The sequence below is a fragment of the Grammomys surdaster genome, unplaced genomic scaffold, assembly GCF_004785775.1.
Source record: "Grammomys surdaster isolate TR1022 unplaced genomic scaffold, NIH_TR_1.0 126109, whole genome shotgun sequence".
In the NCBI taxonomy this organism is placed as follows: Eukaryota; Metazoa; Chordata; class Mammalia; order Rodentia; family Muridae; genus Grammomys; species Grammomys surdaster.
Genome location: NW_021620917.1, coordinates 5,235,231 through 5,251,030, shown reverse-complemented (window position 1 = coordinate 5,251,030; position 15,800 = coordinate 5,235,231). Strand labels below are relative to the sequence as shown.

General features: G+C 50.9%; 1 protein-coding gene across 1 annotated transcript in view; it reads right to left on the bottom strand.

Moving 5' to 3' along the window:
- The window catches only part of Mad1l1 (mitotic arrest deficient 1 like 1), a 318,963-nt gene that overhangs the window by 97,249 nt on the left and 205,914 nt on the right, over positions 1 to 15,800 (bottom strand). Inside the window, exons 13-14 of the mRNA XM_028756021.1 lie at positions 11,727 to 11,815; positions 38 to 128 (exon numbers count right to left, since the gene is read on the bottom strand). Coding sequence (XP_028611854.1) covers positions 38 to 128; positions 11,727 to 11,815 — 180 coding nt within the window. The remainder of the gene's footprint in view (positions 1 to 37; positions 129 to 11,726; positions 11,816 to 15,800) is intronic.

Genomic DNA, 15,800 nt, shown 5'->3' with positions numbered 1-15,800 from the left:
CTGTACAGGGAACATCTCTCTGGCCACCCAAACCTACCTGTAGGGTTAGTCTCTCCATCTGCATCTCCAGCGCCTGTTTTTCCTGTTCCAGACGGCTCCGCTCACCCTCCAACTCCTCCACCTTCAACCTGGAAGGAGACCATGACATAACCAGGTGCCACTATAGCCCAACACAGATGGTCATGGCCATGTGGGGTGGGTTCCAGGGTGGGGGTTCGGCAGTGGGTAGCACTTGTTCAGGTGCAAAGAAGGACTCAAGCCAGGGGGTCTTCGCTGACCCTGAAGCTTGGTTAGAAGCAGGCAAGGAATTTGTGTCTCAGCCCCCCCCCCCCATCCACCCCGGAGGGTGACCACAGGCTAGAAGGAAAACTGCAAATGGAAGAACAATCTCAGGCGTCTTTAGAGCTGCCACCCTTTAATACACCTCCTCATGCTGTGCTGATTCCAGACCATAAAATGGAGCAGGTCCTAAAATCTGTGTAGTCCAGGAGCCTGAAACAGAGTAGTCAGCCAGCTACAAGGGGCTAAAAGGAAAGGAAGTGCCCAGAGAGCACTTCAGGACTAAGGCAGAAACCAAAACCAGCCAAGAGCAAAGCTCCGGCCACCAGGAAGTTTAACAACACATACTAAATACACTGCTCAACGAAAGTAAAGGAAGTCAGCAAGCACTGAACTGGACACAGTGTAGCCAAGAAAGGCAGGCTCAGAGACAAGATGTATAGCATCTAGTGTTTTTATCTCCACTCAGGAGCTCAGGCTTCCACTTCAAGAACAGAGAGGAGGCCGAGTGTGCTGGGTGATCCAGCCGCCCTGAAACGGAGGCCGAGGGGCCGGAGCTCAAGGGCAGTTTTCTGAGCTAGCATCTCACTGTGTAGCCTTGGCTGGCTTGAAATAGGACACAGAACACTCCAGAACAGGCCTAATGCATGGCCACAAAACAAGTCTTAGTACATTCATTTAGGAGAATGCCTGCCATAAAGGAAGCTGGAGATCAACGGCAGAGGGGCAGCAAGAGGTAACTCAACAGTCCTGTTCGGGAGACGGCTTTGTGGGTAAGTGACTGCTTTGAAAGCATGAGGATTTGAGTTCTATTCCGTAGTGAGAACTGTGGAATTTTAGTTTCTTAAAAAAAAAAAATCAAAACATTAGAAGACTATGTTTTCATTTTAATCCCAGGTGTGGGTTGTGGGGCTGCTTCAGATCATCCACATTAGCTGACTGAGATTTGTCTCAGGCTCTGGCAGGGGCATGATTTTGCCAGGTGCAGATAGATTCTCTGATTGTGTGACATTTGGAATTCTGGGGACTTCTCAGAGGGTATATAAATGCTGAGGTCCCGAGGTGTGGTGTGGGCTGTTGGTTGGTTGTTGGTTATGCACTGTTAAGAGGTCATGTGCAAAGAAGAAACAACAACAACAAGAAATTGGGTGTCCTGATAGAGAAGATCAAAGCTGCTCCAAGGAACCCACTGTTCCTAGTCAGCAGGAAGTAGTCTAATGCTAACACCGCCCACTTTCCAACCACTGACTTCATTTAGGGATCCCTTTCCTTCCCTATCCTCCCTCTCCCCTCCCCCTCCCCTCTCCCTCCCCCTCCCTTTCCCTCTCTCTCTCTCCTAGTGTTAAGGGGTTGAAAAGGTAGAGAAGAAAAGGTGGTGGAAAATGGTGGGGGAAAAAACCCTACTAAGTAGCAAACTCCGGCTTCATTACTGCCCCAGCACCCACATGGAAAGCCAGACACGCCGATGCACACTTGTGATCCCAGTGCTGGGGAGCCTGAGACTAGAGCACTGGTTCTCAACCTGTGGGTCTCAAACCCTTTGGGAGGGGTGTCAACTCTTTCACAGGGTCGCCTAAGACCATTAGAAAACACAGATGTTTACATTAGGAATTACAATGGTAGTAAAATTACTGTTATAAAGTAGCAACAAAAATGGTTTTATGGTTGGGGATCACCATAACAGGAACCAGGAAAGGAGAGCAGCTGAGCTGACAGCTGACAGCAGGCTGGAGACAAGAAGGACTGGGCTGTATGAAAGACGGCAGAGACACTCCCAAGGAAAAGCAGCCAGAAAGACAAGCTCACCATGAACCTGGGAAATGTGAGAGGGTACCCAGCACACAGGTCACAAAAGGATGAGAGGAACAACTGGGCACACATCCAAGTAGCCAAGATGACACAGGCAGATGCCTACTGATGCTACCTTCCAAGGTGACCCCCAAAGAAGCAGATAAATCTGCGATCAATGTGAGGGTCAAATGAAAAGTCAGAGTCTCCCAAACAAGGGACGAAGGCCAGGCCAGTGACCACAAGCAAACATTCAAAGGTCTTCCCTAACTTTGCAGAAAAAGGGAGGAGGAAGCCCTCTCTGAAACCAGTAGCAGGCAGACACTGAATAGAGGCAAAGACACTTCCAGAAAACTAAGGTCAAGCTGAGTCTGGTGGCATAGGCCCGCCAACCCAGCTGTGTGGAGACTGAGACAGCAGGATCAAGAGTTAAAGGCTTTCCTGGGCCACATGTGGGTTCAAGGACCAGTGTGTGGGATCCTGTCCCAAACTGTGAAAAGCAGTCACGGCAAAGGGCCTGGGAAGGTTCTCTGCAGCGCGCTTGCCTAACATACATGAAGTCGTGGTTCAGACTGCAAGATTGCAAACCGAAAATTAAAATGAAATATATGAAATAAAAACTAAATCTATTTTTAAAAGAAATAACTAGAACTGAGACAGTAAATCTGGGGGACAAGCCTAACCATGTAAACATGGGGGACAGCTGTGGACCCGCTTAGTCACATACCAGCTGTTCCCTGAAAGCTTTCCGTGAGGTGGCAAGGGGGTTGGAAACAGCAGGAAGCCAAGACATCGCATCACCTAAACATGTGCTATGGGACCCTCTAACGAGCCAAGGACAAGAAGTCCTCCTCTGCTTTCCTCTCAGTTGACATAGGAAAATCCCTTCACCAAACCTTGAGCACAGAGGGCAGCAGCCTCAATAGGACATGTCATTCCTGAAACAAAAACAAACAAACAAAACCAACCAAACAACAACAAAAAAAACCAGGGATGTTAAAAAAAAATTTTTTTAAGGCTAGAGAGATGGCTCATGGTTAAGAGCACCAGTTGCTCTTCTTGGGGACCTGGGTTCAATTCCCAGCACCCACATAGCAGCTCACAACTGATGTAACTCCAGTTTCAGGGGATCTGACCCCCTAACACAGACACATGAAACACCAATGCACATACACAGAAAACAGAAAGTGGGGGAAGACAGCTGCAAGCTTTTCTCAGGACAAGGCCTGTGAGGTGGCTCAGTGAATTAAGGTATGACCACCAAGCCTGATGACTTGAGCTCCAGCACATGATGGAAGGAGAGAACACACTCCTGAGTGTCATCCTCCGGCCTCCACAGTTACACCAGGGTGTCTGCGACAGACCGACAGACAGACAGACAGACAGACACACACACAAATCAATCTAATTAATTTTTTTAAAAATTGAGAAAATGCCTCTCTCACTGTGTTCATCTGACTAACCTGCTATAGCAATTAGCCAAGACAATGAAATCAAAGCTTCCAAACTGTATAAGCAGCCGACTGCTCCTCTTCACAGACGCCCTCCCTGTTGACGTAGAAACGCAGCAAAGTAGCACCGTAAACGTCACCATGTGAGAGCTCTGCTACGCACTTCATCCGTTACAGCATCAGAGAGAAGAAAATGCTTGGAGACGCACTTACACAAGGGAGACTGAGACGACGATCCCCTACGACGTGCAGAGCATTGCCAAAAAATAATAAACTTTAAAAGGGGAAGAAAAAGAAAAAGAAAACCCATGTGCATGTGGACACCTGGCGCTGGAGCAATCAATGGCTCGGCAGTCACAAACACTTGTGGCTCTGGCAGAAGAACCACCATCCACATAGGTTGGCTAGCTCTAGCTCCAGCGGATCTGGTGCCCTCTTCTGGGTTTCACAGGTGCCTGCATTCACAGGCACACACCCGTGCAAACACACACACATTTACACATAATTACAAAATAAGAAAAAGTCATCTTTCTGAACATGTGGCCGCTTGTGCTCAGGGGCAGGTGAGCTTATGCTGAGGCTATCTGGGGTGAAGCAGAAGAAACAGAAGAGTCTCCTGCCTCTGGACTCAGCCATGGGGTCAAACAGTCCTTTAAAGAAATGCCGTGCTGAGTGAAGATGTCAGCGCTGAGTCACAGGCACACAGTCCACCCAAGTGGGCATGCTGGCCCAGAGCTGATGGAGCCGTTTAGTTAAATGGCCCCATCCACTACCTGTGCAGCACACAGAGGTAAAGTGCTGACCTCAGGGCACGAGAACCTGAGTGTGACCCCCAGGAGCCATGTTTACAAAGGCTGAGTGGAAACAGGCAGATCCTGGGACTCTCTGGCCCACATACTAACCTGCTTGGTGAGTTCCAGGCCAGGACTCAAAACGCCAAGACAAGTAAGTAGCTTCTGAGGAGTGTTAACCGAGCTTCCTGTCCTGCGGCCTGGGACACAGACACGCACACCTGCCCGTGTGCCTACAGGCCCACATACACAAGCTCACTAGCATATACAGGAGCACGCTCATGGAGGTGGGAGCAGGCACTGGGACAGAAGATTGCAGAAGGCCCAGGGACACAGGGAAGCTCACACTCAATATGAAGACAGTTAGCTGACAGTGGGAACAGCCTGCTTCTCTTTGTTTTTCTTTAGTTTCTTCTTTTTTTGGTTTGTATGTGTGTTTCACTAACAAAACAACAACAACAAAACCATATGAGCTCGGCATGGTAGTACACGCCTCATGCCTTTAATTCTGGCATACAGGAGGCTGAGGTAAGAGAACAAGGGGTCAAGGCTAGCCTAAGCTATATAGCAAACTTTACCTTAGAAAAGCAACAGCAACAATAACAAGAGCCCACATACAGACAGGCACAGGGACTGATAAAGACGGCCATGCAAGCACGGCACTTAGGAGCAGTCTCTCACAACACCACTGCAGCTGAGAATAAAGGCAGTCTCCTTTCTCTGAAGCCTGACCACAGAAAATAAAAGGGACAGCATCAAAAACTCCCTTAGAAGTTGGAAGCAGAAGGATGGAGTGGGGGCAGGGCGGGGGGTGACCTCCACAACTGGATGCCTGACCCTACAGGGGCTCTGATGCAAGGGGCTCCAGAAGCAGGAGGGGAGGCTGAGCCGGGGCTTCTTCCTGTCCGCTCAGCTCTCTGAATAAACGGCGACAGCTTCAGCAGCAGCGTCTGCTCCAGAGGATTTGTCTCTGCAAGGCCGGTCATGCATGTGTCACTGGCTGTCATGACACAGCCCCATCCCATGAGTGCCAGGCTCCCTTTGGCTGTACTTTGAAGATACCACTGTCTTGAGGAATGTGGGTGAGTCAAGGTGGTACCCATTATTAGGCTTTGGCTGGTGCGCAGGGTCCCCAAGGGAATCAACCCAATGGGCCTGGAACCTTCTTTCTTTGGAGCATTTTAATTGTGACTTCACATTAAAGCGTTCACCATCCTGTACATCTTGGTTCGGGTGTTTGTTTTGTCTGTACCTTTGAGGATGGTCTCACGTAGCTCAGGCGGCCTTAAACTCATCACGCAGTCAAGAACGACTGAGCTCTGATCCATCTGCCTCTGCCTCCCCAGGCTGGGGTTATAGGTAGGACACCATGCTGGGGTGTTCCTGTATGTACCATCCTTCCGAGGCCACAGGTTCTCTCTGCAGCAGTGTCCCTGTGTCACACCTGCGTCACGCCTGCGACCACTCATTTGCTTCTCCAAGTACATTTCACTTTTGTTGGCAGTTTGTCAATTTTATAGATTTTCCCCCCAAGAAAAACAGCCTTTTGCTTCTGCATTTTTCTCAATTGTGTTTCTTTTTTCAAGTTCATTACCTCCTCCTTCCTTCTCATCCTGGGCTCCTTTGCTTGCCAGGTCCTCCTGGTGGCAGGGCCAGGGCCTCTGCTTTGTCAGCTGGAACGCTCAGCGCCTCGGGTTCTCTTCTCTCTATGGATCTGATCTGATGAGCATGTTTTCATTAGCGTTCACTCGTCACTCGTCGCTCTTCTCTTCCACACTTCCCTGTGGTCCGCAGGCAGTTCAGAACCATGCTAGTAATTTCCACATGGGGTCAGCTCTTCCTCTTGCATTCTGTTACTGACATCTAGGTTGAGTTTGGTGTGGCCAGATGGCATATTCTCTATGCATCTTAAATGTGTGTGCCTGTGCCTGTGCCTGTGCCTGTGCGTGTGCGTGTGTGTGTGTGTGAGTGATACACACATGTACATGTAAATACCCATGCAACGCATATGGAAGCCAGAGAAGGACATCAAGCATCCTGCTCTACCACTCTCAACCTATCCTCTTGAGACAAGGGGGTCTCCCTGAACCCCAAGCTGGGCTGGTGGCTAACAAACACCAGCAATCTTCTTGTCTCAGATCCTATGCCACTGGAGTTAGGGGCAGGCACATGTGCAGCCATGCCCAACTGTTTACCTGGTGCTAGGGATTTGAACTCAGGTCCTTATGTCCACATAGCAAAGAACTGTTACCCACTGAGCCATCTCTAGTACCTGATTTCTTAGGTTTTATGAGGGTTTGTTTTATGACCCAAGATACGGCCAATACTGGGGACCCTTCCTTGTGCACTCTAAGGGTATAGAGACAAAGAGCTCCACAAGCACAGACTGGACTCTGATGGACGGACTCTGATGGACTGACGACGATGACTGCTTACAGGTCTGCTCATCCTACCATGTACAGGGAGTAGTGTGCATCCATCACCCAGGCCGGGCCGATCCACTTCCTGCATGCCAGAGCTCTGCTGTTTAGTACAGGTGGTAGCATGGGATGAGAGCACACTCCGTCATGGGACAGTGGTGGCTGTGAGCATGGCTCCCCACAGGCTCCAGAGGCTGGGCCGTGCTCTCTCAGCAGAGCAACCGTCAGCACTTGTAGCCTTGCTCACACTGCTTTGTGCTGTTGGGGACACATGCTCCCTTCCTAGGGATCTCAGTTGGCAACTCAATGGGCAGTCAGAAGGCCACCTACGATTAGGCTGCCCCTCCCTCTTTGTGGCCCAATTTAGGTGTTTCTGTTTGTGTCTACTGGTACTAGGCCTCTACCTCTACTCCCTCATTCTGCCATGAATATACAGGTCTGAAGGTACAGAAAGAGACCCCAGGAGGAGAGGGGTTGCCCAGTGACCAGAGCTGTAGTACCAGTCAAATGGTTCAAAGAAGCTCCCCTTGTGAAGACACAATGACAAATGACAAGCTGCCCAAACAAAAGGTGTCCTAGAGAAGGCAACCCAGCTAGCACACACTGAGTAGCAGTCACAGAGTTTCCGCCGAGGAAGGCCAGCATATTCAATGTCCCTGCCATGGTACCTCTCAGCCCCCCAGAGGCTAGGAATGCCCGCTCAGGCTGGGGCCCAGCAGGCAGTGAGCATGGCTGGGAAGGGAGAAGCTGTAAAGTATGACTAACAGGTTCTGGCCCAGACATGCAAGCCCACAGTCTACCCAGCTGCTAAGCCCACAGACACTTAGGCTTGATCAGAGCTCCTGTCTGACAGTGGAAAGTAGCGAACCCAGATTTGTTCCAGGCGAGAGGCCCTCAGCTGCTACCACTTAGCTTTGCACTGTTGTTCCCCAGCCTGGCTTCACTGAAGGATGGTCCAATGCCACAGGTGTGCGATTCACATACCATATGGCATCTGTGCAACTATTGTGTACACCTATGGAAGGCAGAGGTTGCCAACAGGTGTCTTCCTCTAGCCTCTCTCTCTAACTTTTGAGATCTGATCTCTCACTGAACCTGGGGCTCAGCAGCTCGACAGGCTGAACCAGTGAGTCCCAGGGCTCCATCTGTCTACCTCCACAAGGCTAGAATTACATAAGCCAGAATATCTAACTTTAAAAAACAAACAAACATGGGTCATGGGGATCAAACTCAGGTCCTCGTGCTGGTACAGCAAGCTCTTTACTCCCCAGCCCTGTGCTCCTTATGTGTAACGAATAGTTCTATGCAAATACACAGCGTTGCAGACTACCCCTCACCCTCACAGAGCCCCAGACAGCAGCACCTTCCCTGCCCTATCGTCTGCATCTGCTGGCTGGCTGTGTTCAGAGCAATGGGCCTGAGTGAAGGGCAAGCTGACCTGAGGCAGGGCTCTCATGTCAACTCTCTTTCTCTGAGCCAACCACTTCAGAAGTGGCCCTCCTCAGGAGTTACATGAAGGACCAGCAGGAAGGCACTTCAGGCTCAGGAGAGGGATCAAAAGGATCTTGTTCCAAGAGGGCAGCCTCAGTAAGGGTCCTCACTCTTGCCCAGCTAGAGGAAAGTGAGACTTCAGAGTCCACACTGCCAGTGCCCATTCCAAGGGAAGCTGGAACAGCAACACGGGTCTAGGAGGGCTGCCCCTCTGAATACCCTTGAGCCAGAAGGTGGTGCAATGGGTCCCATTTTGTTATCCCAGCAAGACAAGATGCCATGCATAGCATAGTCCCCCTTACTCAAGATAACAATGACAACTCCACTGACTGAACTGTGGGAAACTGAGGCACAATGATACAATGTCTGATGCAGCTGGATGGTTAGAGAGCAGGGCAAAAGGGACCACGCAAGCTAGAGGCAACCAGAAAGCCTATGCTGGCCCTTGTTGGCTTTTTGTTTGGTTTGGCGGACTGCCTCCATCAGATTGGCCTGTAGGCAGGTCTGTAGAGTAGTGTCCTAATGTGGGCAGTGTCACCACTGAGCAGACAGTGCTGGAAGGTCCAAGAAAGCAGACTGAGCAAGCCACGAGGAGCAAGCCAGTAAGCAGAGTTCTTCCATGGTCTCTGCTTCAGTTCCTGCTCTGAGTTCCTGCCCTGACTTTCTTCAGTGATATGAATGGACATGTAACCCAATAAACCCTTTCCTCCCCAAGTGCTTCTGTGCTCACGGCGCTTTTACCACAGCAATGGATATCACATTAGGACAAGGGCTAAGAGATGGGAGAAGACTGCCCTGGGGGAAGCAGGCCTCAGGAGACCCATGCCAGGCTCGAGGAGGGAAGGAGCTAGGCAGCTATGCTAAACACCTTCATGTTTGGCCCAACAGAAGCCATTTGCCCAGGGCATGGGCTCCATTTGAGTTCACTGCGCAGAGGCCCTGCTTACCTGGCCCTCTGCTTACCTGGCCTTCTCTGCCACACATGCTCCAAGCCCACAGGAGCAACCTAGATGCCCTCACTTGCCCTCTGACGGACTGTCAAAGCACCAGCAGGGCAGCGGGGACTGCAGCCCCTCCAAACTCATTGGCCTGGTTCTTCTCAGCTACAAAGGCACCTCACTCACAGCTGTGCTCTCAAAGAAGACAGGAAGCTTTGATCTTAGTATGGAAGATGTTAACAGCAAAGCCCCTTTTTAAATTTTAAACATCATCAAACCTGAAGTGTACCAGCCTCTCTCCCCAAGAAACGTGACACACTCTGGTCCACACTTGCACCAACCACACAAGAGGCTGTGAGGAGAACAGGTCCTCAGACAACACAGTGCCTGTGGTATGAGGAGAGTTGCACTGGGGACCATACACCTAGCCAACTCTGTAAACTTGGCACTTACCCATGCCCAAATCCAAGTCCTCTGCCTACCAGCCGACATGAAGCTGGGTACACAGGGCTATCTTTGTGGCCCTAAGGACCCTGTGGAGCACTGACTGCAGGCCACAAGCACTTTATCTCAGTCCTCAGCCCTAGAGATAGCGTCTCTTGCCAGCACCTCTCAATCAGATACAAATGAGGGCTGCCCTGACTCTGCTGGCCTTGGTTCAGGGACCCAGAGACTGCATGGAATACACTCCAGGTCCTTTAGACACACTCAGCCCCGCCCTCAAACATGAGCATTTTACCACGAAGTAGATACTGTGGAGTATCAGTGGGAGGTGTTTGGTGTGTCTGCCCAGGAGCAGCCTCTCCAGCTTGGTTGAGTCTCACGAAGAATGTTTCCCAGCACTTAGCCAGGTCATGGCTGCCAGGCCTTGCCAAGTGCTCTGCCTGGCCTAGGCAGCCAGCAGTGCCTGATGCCTAATGCTACAAATCAGATCATGTCGCTTTTCTGCTTTAAAATGCCTAATGGCTTCCCACTACTCATGGGATAAAAATGCTGACATTCACCAGGGCCACATTAATTCTCCAGCAACCCAGCCAGCCACAGCACCAGCCTCCCCTTTTGCACCCAGATGCATGTCCCAGGGACCCTATCTCCAGATGCCAGCCCTCACAACAGCACCCATAATTAAACAGCCACAAGCCCATGTGAGTAATATCCCCATTAAGCTATGAGCTGATGAAGACAGAGTGTGTGGCTCTCCTGACCAGTCAATTATCCACTCCGCTCTGCCCTGACAGTGCACAGTATACACCACGCTGAGACAAATGCAAACAAACAGCTCCGTGCCTGGTATCCCCACAGAGCTACTTCCCAGGCCTGGGTCTGTGTGAGAAGTGCTTTGGCAATGAGAGGGAACCTCCAGCCCATAAAGGATCTCAGTGCTATTCACTGGACACTTCTGGGAAAGGTGCCAAAAAGCCTTCCTTGCTTTGACCTCAACAGCCCTGGGAAACAGGAAGTCACTCACCAGCCATTACCAAAAGAGAGACAGACGTTGGAAGAGCCTAACAGAGCCCAGGTCAATTTCATGGAGGCAGAACTTCCATACAGTCTCTGGGACACCAAAAGCCCAGTCAGAGAGGATTGCTTCCCCTCTCCCAAGCGCCATGCCACTCAATGTCTACAGGGATTTCTGGTTCCCTAGGCCCACATCTCACTTGCTAGAAACAGACTCTAGGGTATCAAGTCCTGGATGCAAATCAGAAGGGAGTGCTCAACTCACTACATTCATTCTGCTGCCTCTCACTAGATGCCAGGGCAGTGGTGACAGCTATTCCACAGCTGTTTCAGACAGAAGCTAGAACGGCAGGACCAGTGCAGGTCAGGGGAGAACTTGAATGCAGTTCAGAGTTGGGCTCCCCTACATGAAAAGCTATGTGTGCAGACATATGCCCACAGTCCCTGGTGCTGGGGAGGCAGAGACAGGAAGATCCCTGGAGCTCACTGCTGGCCAGGCTAGATGAACTGGAGAGCTCAAGGTTGAGTGAGAGACCCTATTTCAAGAACTAAGAAAATATTTGAAGAAAATACCCCATAACATGCACATATATATGAATGAGCATATGGACACAGACACACAGAGTCAGACAGACAAACACACACACACACACACACACACACACACACAGAACAAAAGCAGTAAGTTGTCTCGAAACATGCACCAAAGGTTTGCGGCACACAGTGCCCCCCCAAAGTTTGAGAAGACTGTTCATCTTTCTGTGAGGCAGTCTGAAAGAAGCTGTTTGCACCCTTTAATCTACAATGGCTTTGTTCCCTTGAAGGAGCTAGGCCTGGCAACTCATGTTGCTGGCAGGAAGGCAGGTCCTTGTAGACACCCTGACAGGAGTATCTGCACCTCTTGAGCATGGAGACGGCTGGGTGACCATCAGTCAGTGCTGACCTGAGACATGACACTGGAAAGGCCAAACTCAGTGGGAACAAGGGTCTCAGCAGACAATGCAGCAGAAACAGCCTTTGGAAGGTAAGAAGGCAGGGGCTCAGGTGGGCTCTGCCTCTGCTCTTAGGAGTGACATGTGAGGTACTCAGAGGTCAAAGAGGAGGCCATACCTGAGTGTGTCCACCTCCTCTTTGCAGAACGGGAAGCTGGCTTCGGCTGAGCTTGTCTGGGCCCTCAGCATCTTCAGCTCCATCTCCAGCTATAAGGAAACACAGAGTTAGTGGTCAACATGCACAGGGGCCTACAGCCAGGTCCCTCTTATCCCCAAAGTCCTAAAAACGTCTGCATCTGAGCATCCCCAGGCTGGATGCTAGTTTGTGCTGGGAATCTGGGGGAAGAGGGCCATTTGCTTGGCCAATCCATAGCCTAGATCCACCAGTCCACAAGGCATTCTAAGTCAGATAAACATAGACCTTTCTATTTTCCCATGCTCAAGATTAGGTGGGGAGACATACGGTTGGTCATTCATGTACTGCTGAGAAAGCTATAGAGCCTCTGAGACAGAGATGGGCAGAGTAAGCCGAGAGAGCATAGTCTAGATTTAGCATTGCGTGGATGAAGAGTCCCAGCATTTCTGACAGTGACATGAACTGGCTGCCTGTCCTGAGCCAAGGTCTGTGAGCTGCTCTGCACATCTCCTGGGAAGGGTGGGGGTGGCACACAAACCCCAGGCCTGGATAACAGGAAATTCACCCAGAGCTGACCCTTGCTTCTTGAGTGTCCTCAGCCCCAACCCTCCAAACACATGCAGGCTCAGTACAGGGGCCTAAAGAACATGATGCCAGCAGACTTCAAGGAAAACAGAAACCTCCTCAGGGGTGTCAGTGCCTACAGCCCAGTTCAGACCCCTCACCCACACTCCTGCCACACTTGTCCTCCCGACAGCAGGCTTTCCAGACTCCAGAGCCACAAGCCAGATAACTTGGTTACACATTCTGCTACAGACACACAGGATGGGGAGGAAAAGTACACACTGTGTGTCCCAGTGTGTGTACGGATACTTGCAAACAGACATGTATGGAGGCCAGAGGGCAAAGTTCAGGTGTCATTCCTCAGGAGCCGTCCAGCTCACTGACCTTGGACACAGGGTCTCTCACTGAATCTGGAACATGACAGTTTATCTAGGCAGGCTGGTCAGTGAATTCCAGGGGTCAAGCTGCCTCCATCTCCCCATCTCCCACATGTCTGCATGAGTTCTGAGTACTAGACTCATGTCCTCATGCCTGCACAACAAGCACTTGACCAGCTCGGCTATCTTCCCAGCCTCAAGGATGGTGCCGTCTTAGCATGCCGCTGGCTTTTGTCCCTAACACACTGACACTGTCACTGTACAGCTCCTCCGTGGCGAGGAGCAAGCAACATGGTGTTAACTTCCAGAGAGCTGTCCCTTGCTTCCACACTCTAATGTAGTTTACATGCTGTGGAGGTCTCAGTTTTGAGAATCTGATAGAATGGCCCCGAACCTGGCTGTGCTGGACAGATCCCAGCAACTTTCCTGTTGCATATTGTTGGAGGAAGCGGTAAGGCTGCAGGGTCTACTGCATGCTGCTACAGTAAGAGGTGTGTGTGTGTGTGTGTGCGTGTGTGTGCCTGTGCACACACGCGCACACACACACACAAATGCACACGTAGCCAAAGTGTGGGTGTAGGTCGAGGACAACTTGCAGGAATTGGTTCTATCCCTGGGTTCCCAGTACCCACCATATGGGTCCTGGAGATCAAACTCAGGTCATCAGGTTTGTACGGTGCCCTTACCTGCTGAACAACCTTGCTGGGCTCACAAGAGTAAGCTCTCTAGCTTTGGAGAGGCTGGTTAGACACACATGCACACACTGTTTTCATGGAAACATTTGCTTCTCTGTGTACTTCCATGTTCCCTACAGAGTGGAGTACAGATGTCCTCGCGCACCTTCGGTGTGGAGAGGCATATCTGCCCACTTCCCACAACGCTTTACGGCTTGAATTCAGATGAGGCAGGAATAGCTGATGCCTGCTCAGATGCTTACAAATGCCAAGTGGCCTTGGCAGCCAACTGTTCCAATTTCTTTGATTCTGCATGGAGCTCATCAGAAAGTCTTTCCCCTTTAGTAGCAGAGTTTAGCCCATTTATATCTTCTATCTGTATTGATTTCTGCTGCATTAGGCTCTGGTGCTTTCTGTCTTCTGGCTCGTGAGCGTGTTTCCTTTTGTGGGTCTTGATAGTCAGTGTTTGGCTGGTAAGCACTGGCTGCTTCATGCTGCATCCATACTCTTCTGGGCTGGACTGTACCAAGGACATGTCCTACTGAATGTCTGACTAGGTTGGTAGGCTACCCTTCTCACTTGGTAACTGTACAGTTAGTGACAATGAATGCCATCTGTTTACCTGCTGGACCGAATGCCCAGATAAAGCCTTGTGACTCAGTCCGTCTGGTGGCTCAGCACTGATTTAGTATACTTAAGATGTCTTTCTTCATTGTAGGCATCCATTTCTGGAGCCCTGGTCAGAGGAAGGTGACAGTGGGACTCCTCCCCTTCTGTTCTGATCATCATCTCTCTCAGTGTCCCTGGGCAGGCCTGCTCCATCAGCTCCCCACACCTCAGACCATCGGAAAGCCACCATGGGCTTTTAAAAGTCTCCTGCTTACAGACATAAAACACATGCAGGCTGTGGGCTTCCTCGGCCTTTTGTTCTTGTAACCTGATGCCCATAACCAATCACAACCTCTCTATAAGACAGAGGGATCCTATCAACCCTAATGCTCTGGTAGGTCCCAAAACATTGCTAATATGCTTCCACTTCACAGTCATTTTCCAGGGCATCTTCCCACTCTCGCTAGTGATGATGGACAGCCCTTACTCTATTCCCTCATCTCTGCTGGATCCTTCTTCTGTCCTTGGGCTTCTTTCTAAAGCCCTGCATCCTGCACGACCTGGCACTCACAGTACTATGTTCTGACTGCCCACGTGAGCTGCATCCTCCACATGAACAGACAACGCACGGAGCCAATGCTGTTCGGACTCTGTCATGGCGTTCCCTCCCAGCACCTGGCCATCTCCTACCGCCCTCCAGGCTTGTGCAACTCTTCATCCAGCCCCTCCATTGCTGCTCTGGGACTGCTCATGTCCCAGGTTCTAACGTACAGCTGAACACTTTTTGACAACTGTGTGGTGGGGTCAACCTCTGGCAGAGGATTTCTCTATCCTGACCCACAGCTTCCTTCCTGTGACCCCCCCTAAGCATGACTCTTACTGCTTGCTACAGGAGGCTCCTATCAGATCCAGATGGAGGGGAGAACAGGCCTCTTGCCTTGCTAGGATCCAATCCCACAGCCTCGGCTTCCTCCACTGAGAGGCAAGAGCTGAGCTCACGGCGAGCATGACCTGCTTCTAGCCTGTATGAACAGTGACTCTAGTGCCCACTGTAGTCCTGACTACCAGGACAGCACAGGAGTCCTGCTCTGCTGAGGGGAGGCCCTGCAGAGGGTTAGGACTGCCCGGCAGGAAGTGCCTCACTAGCAAGCAGCACCTGACCCTCCCCTTCCTAGGGTCTTCTCCTGAAGCCTATACCTCCCCTTCCCTGATAAACATTTGTACGCAGTTCACACAACGCTGATCCTCCACCAGGACACATGTGCCTTCTGCTTGTGGCTTGGTTCTGCTCTACTTCTATTTTGCCAAAACAAGTTTGCCATTTTGTTTTGATTCCTGTTACATCTGCATGGTCTTCAGGGGAGGAGGGGGAGGTGCTGGCTCACACAACAACACTCAGAGCAAACATGGATCCTCTCATGTGAATCTGCAGCCTCAGGTTTATGCTCAACATCCCCCTCTCCCAGGAACATCCTCGTTCCCTGCTGAGCCTGCACCAGGCATGCTTCCTAGACACTATCTGGTGGCTGGCTCAGCACGATGCTGGCCCACCAGCCCCACTGTTGAGCACTGCTTCCCACCTTTGCCTCTCCTCCCTGACCTATAGCATAAGACTATGGTTGGCACAACAAACTCATGGTGGGTTTCTGATCTCAACCTAGATCTTCAAGCACAAGGATGACTCTTCCTCTAGCATTGGTATACCAGGCAGCCTTTGTTTTTATTATTTGCAGTGTTGGGATGGAACTATACCCCCAACCCTTCTCTGGGAGACTCTAGGCAGGAGCTCTACCACTGAGCCACACCCCAGCCCCTCACTGGGGGATTCTAGG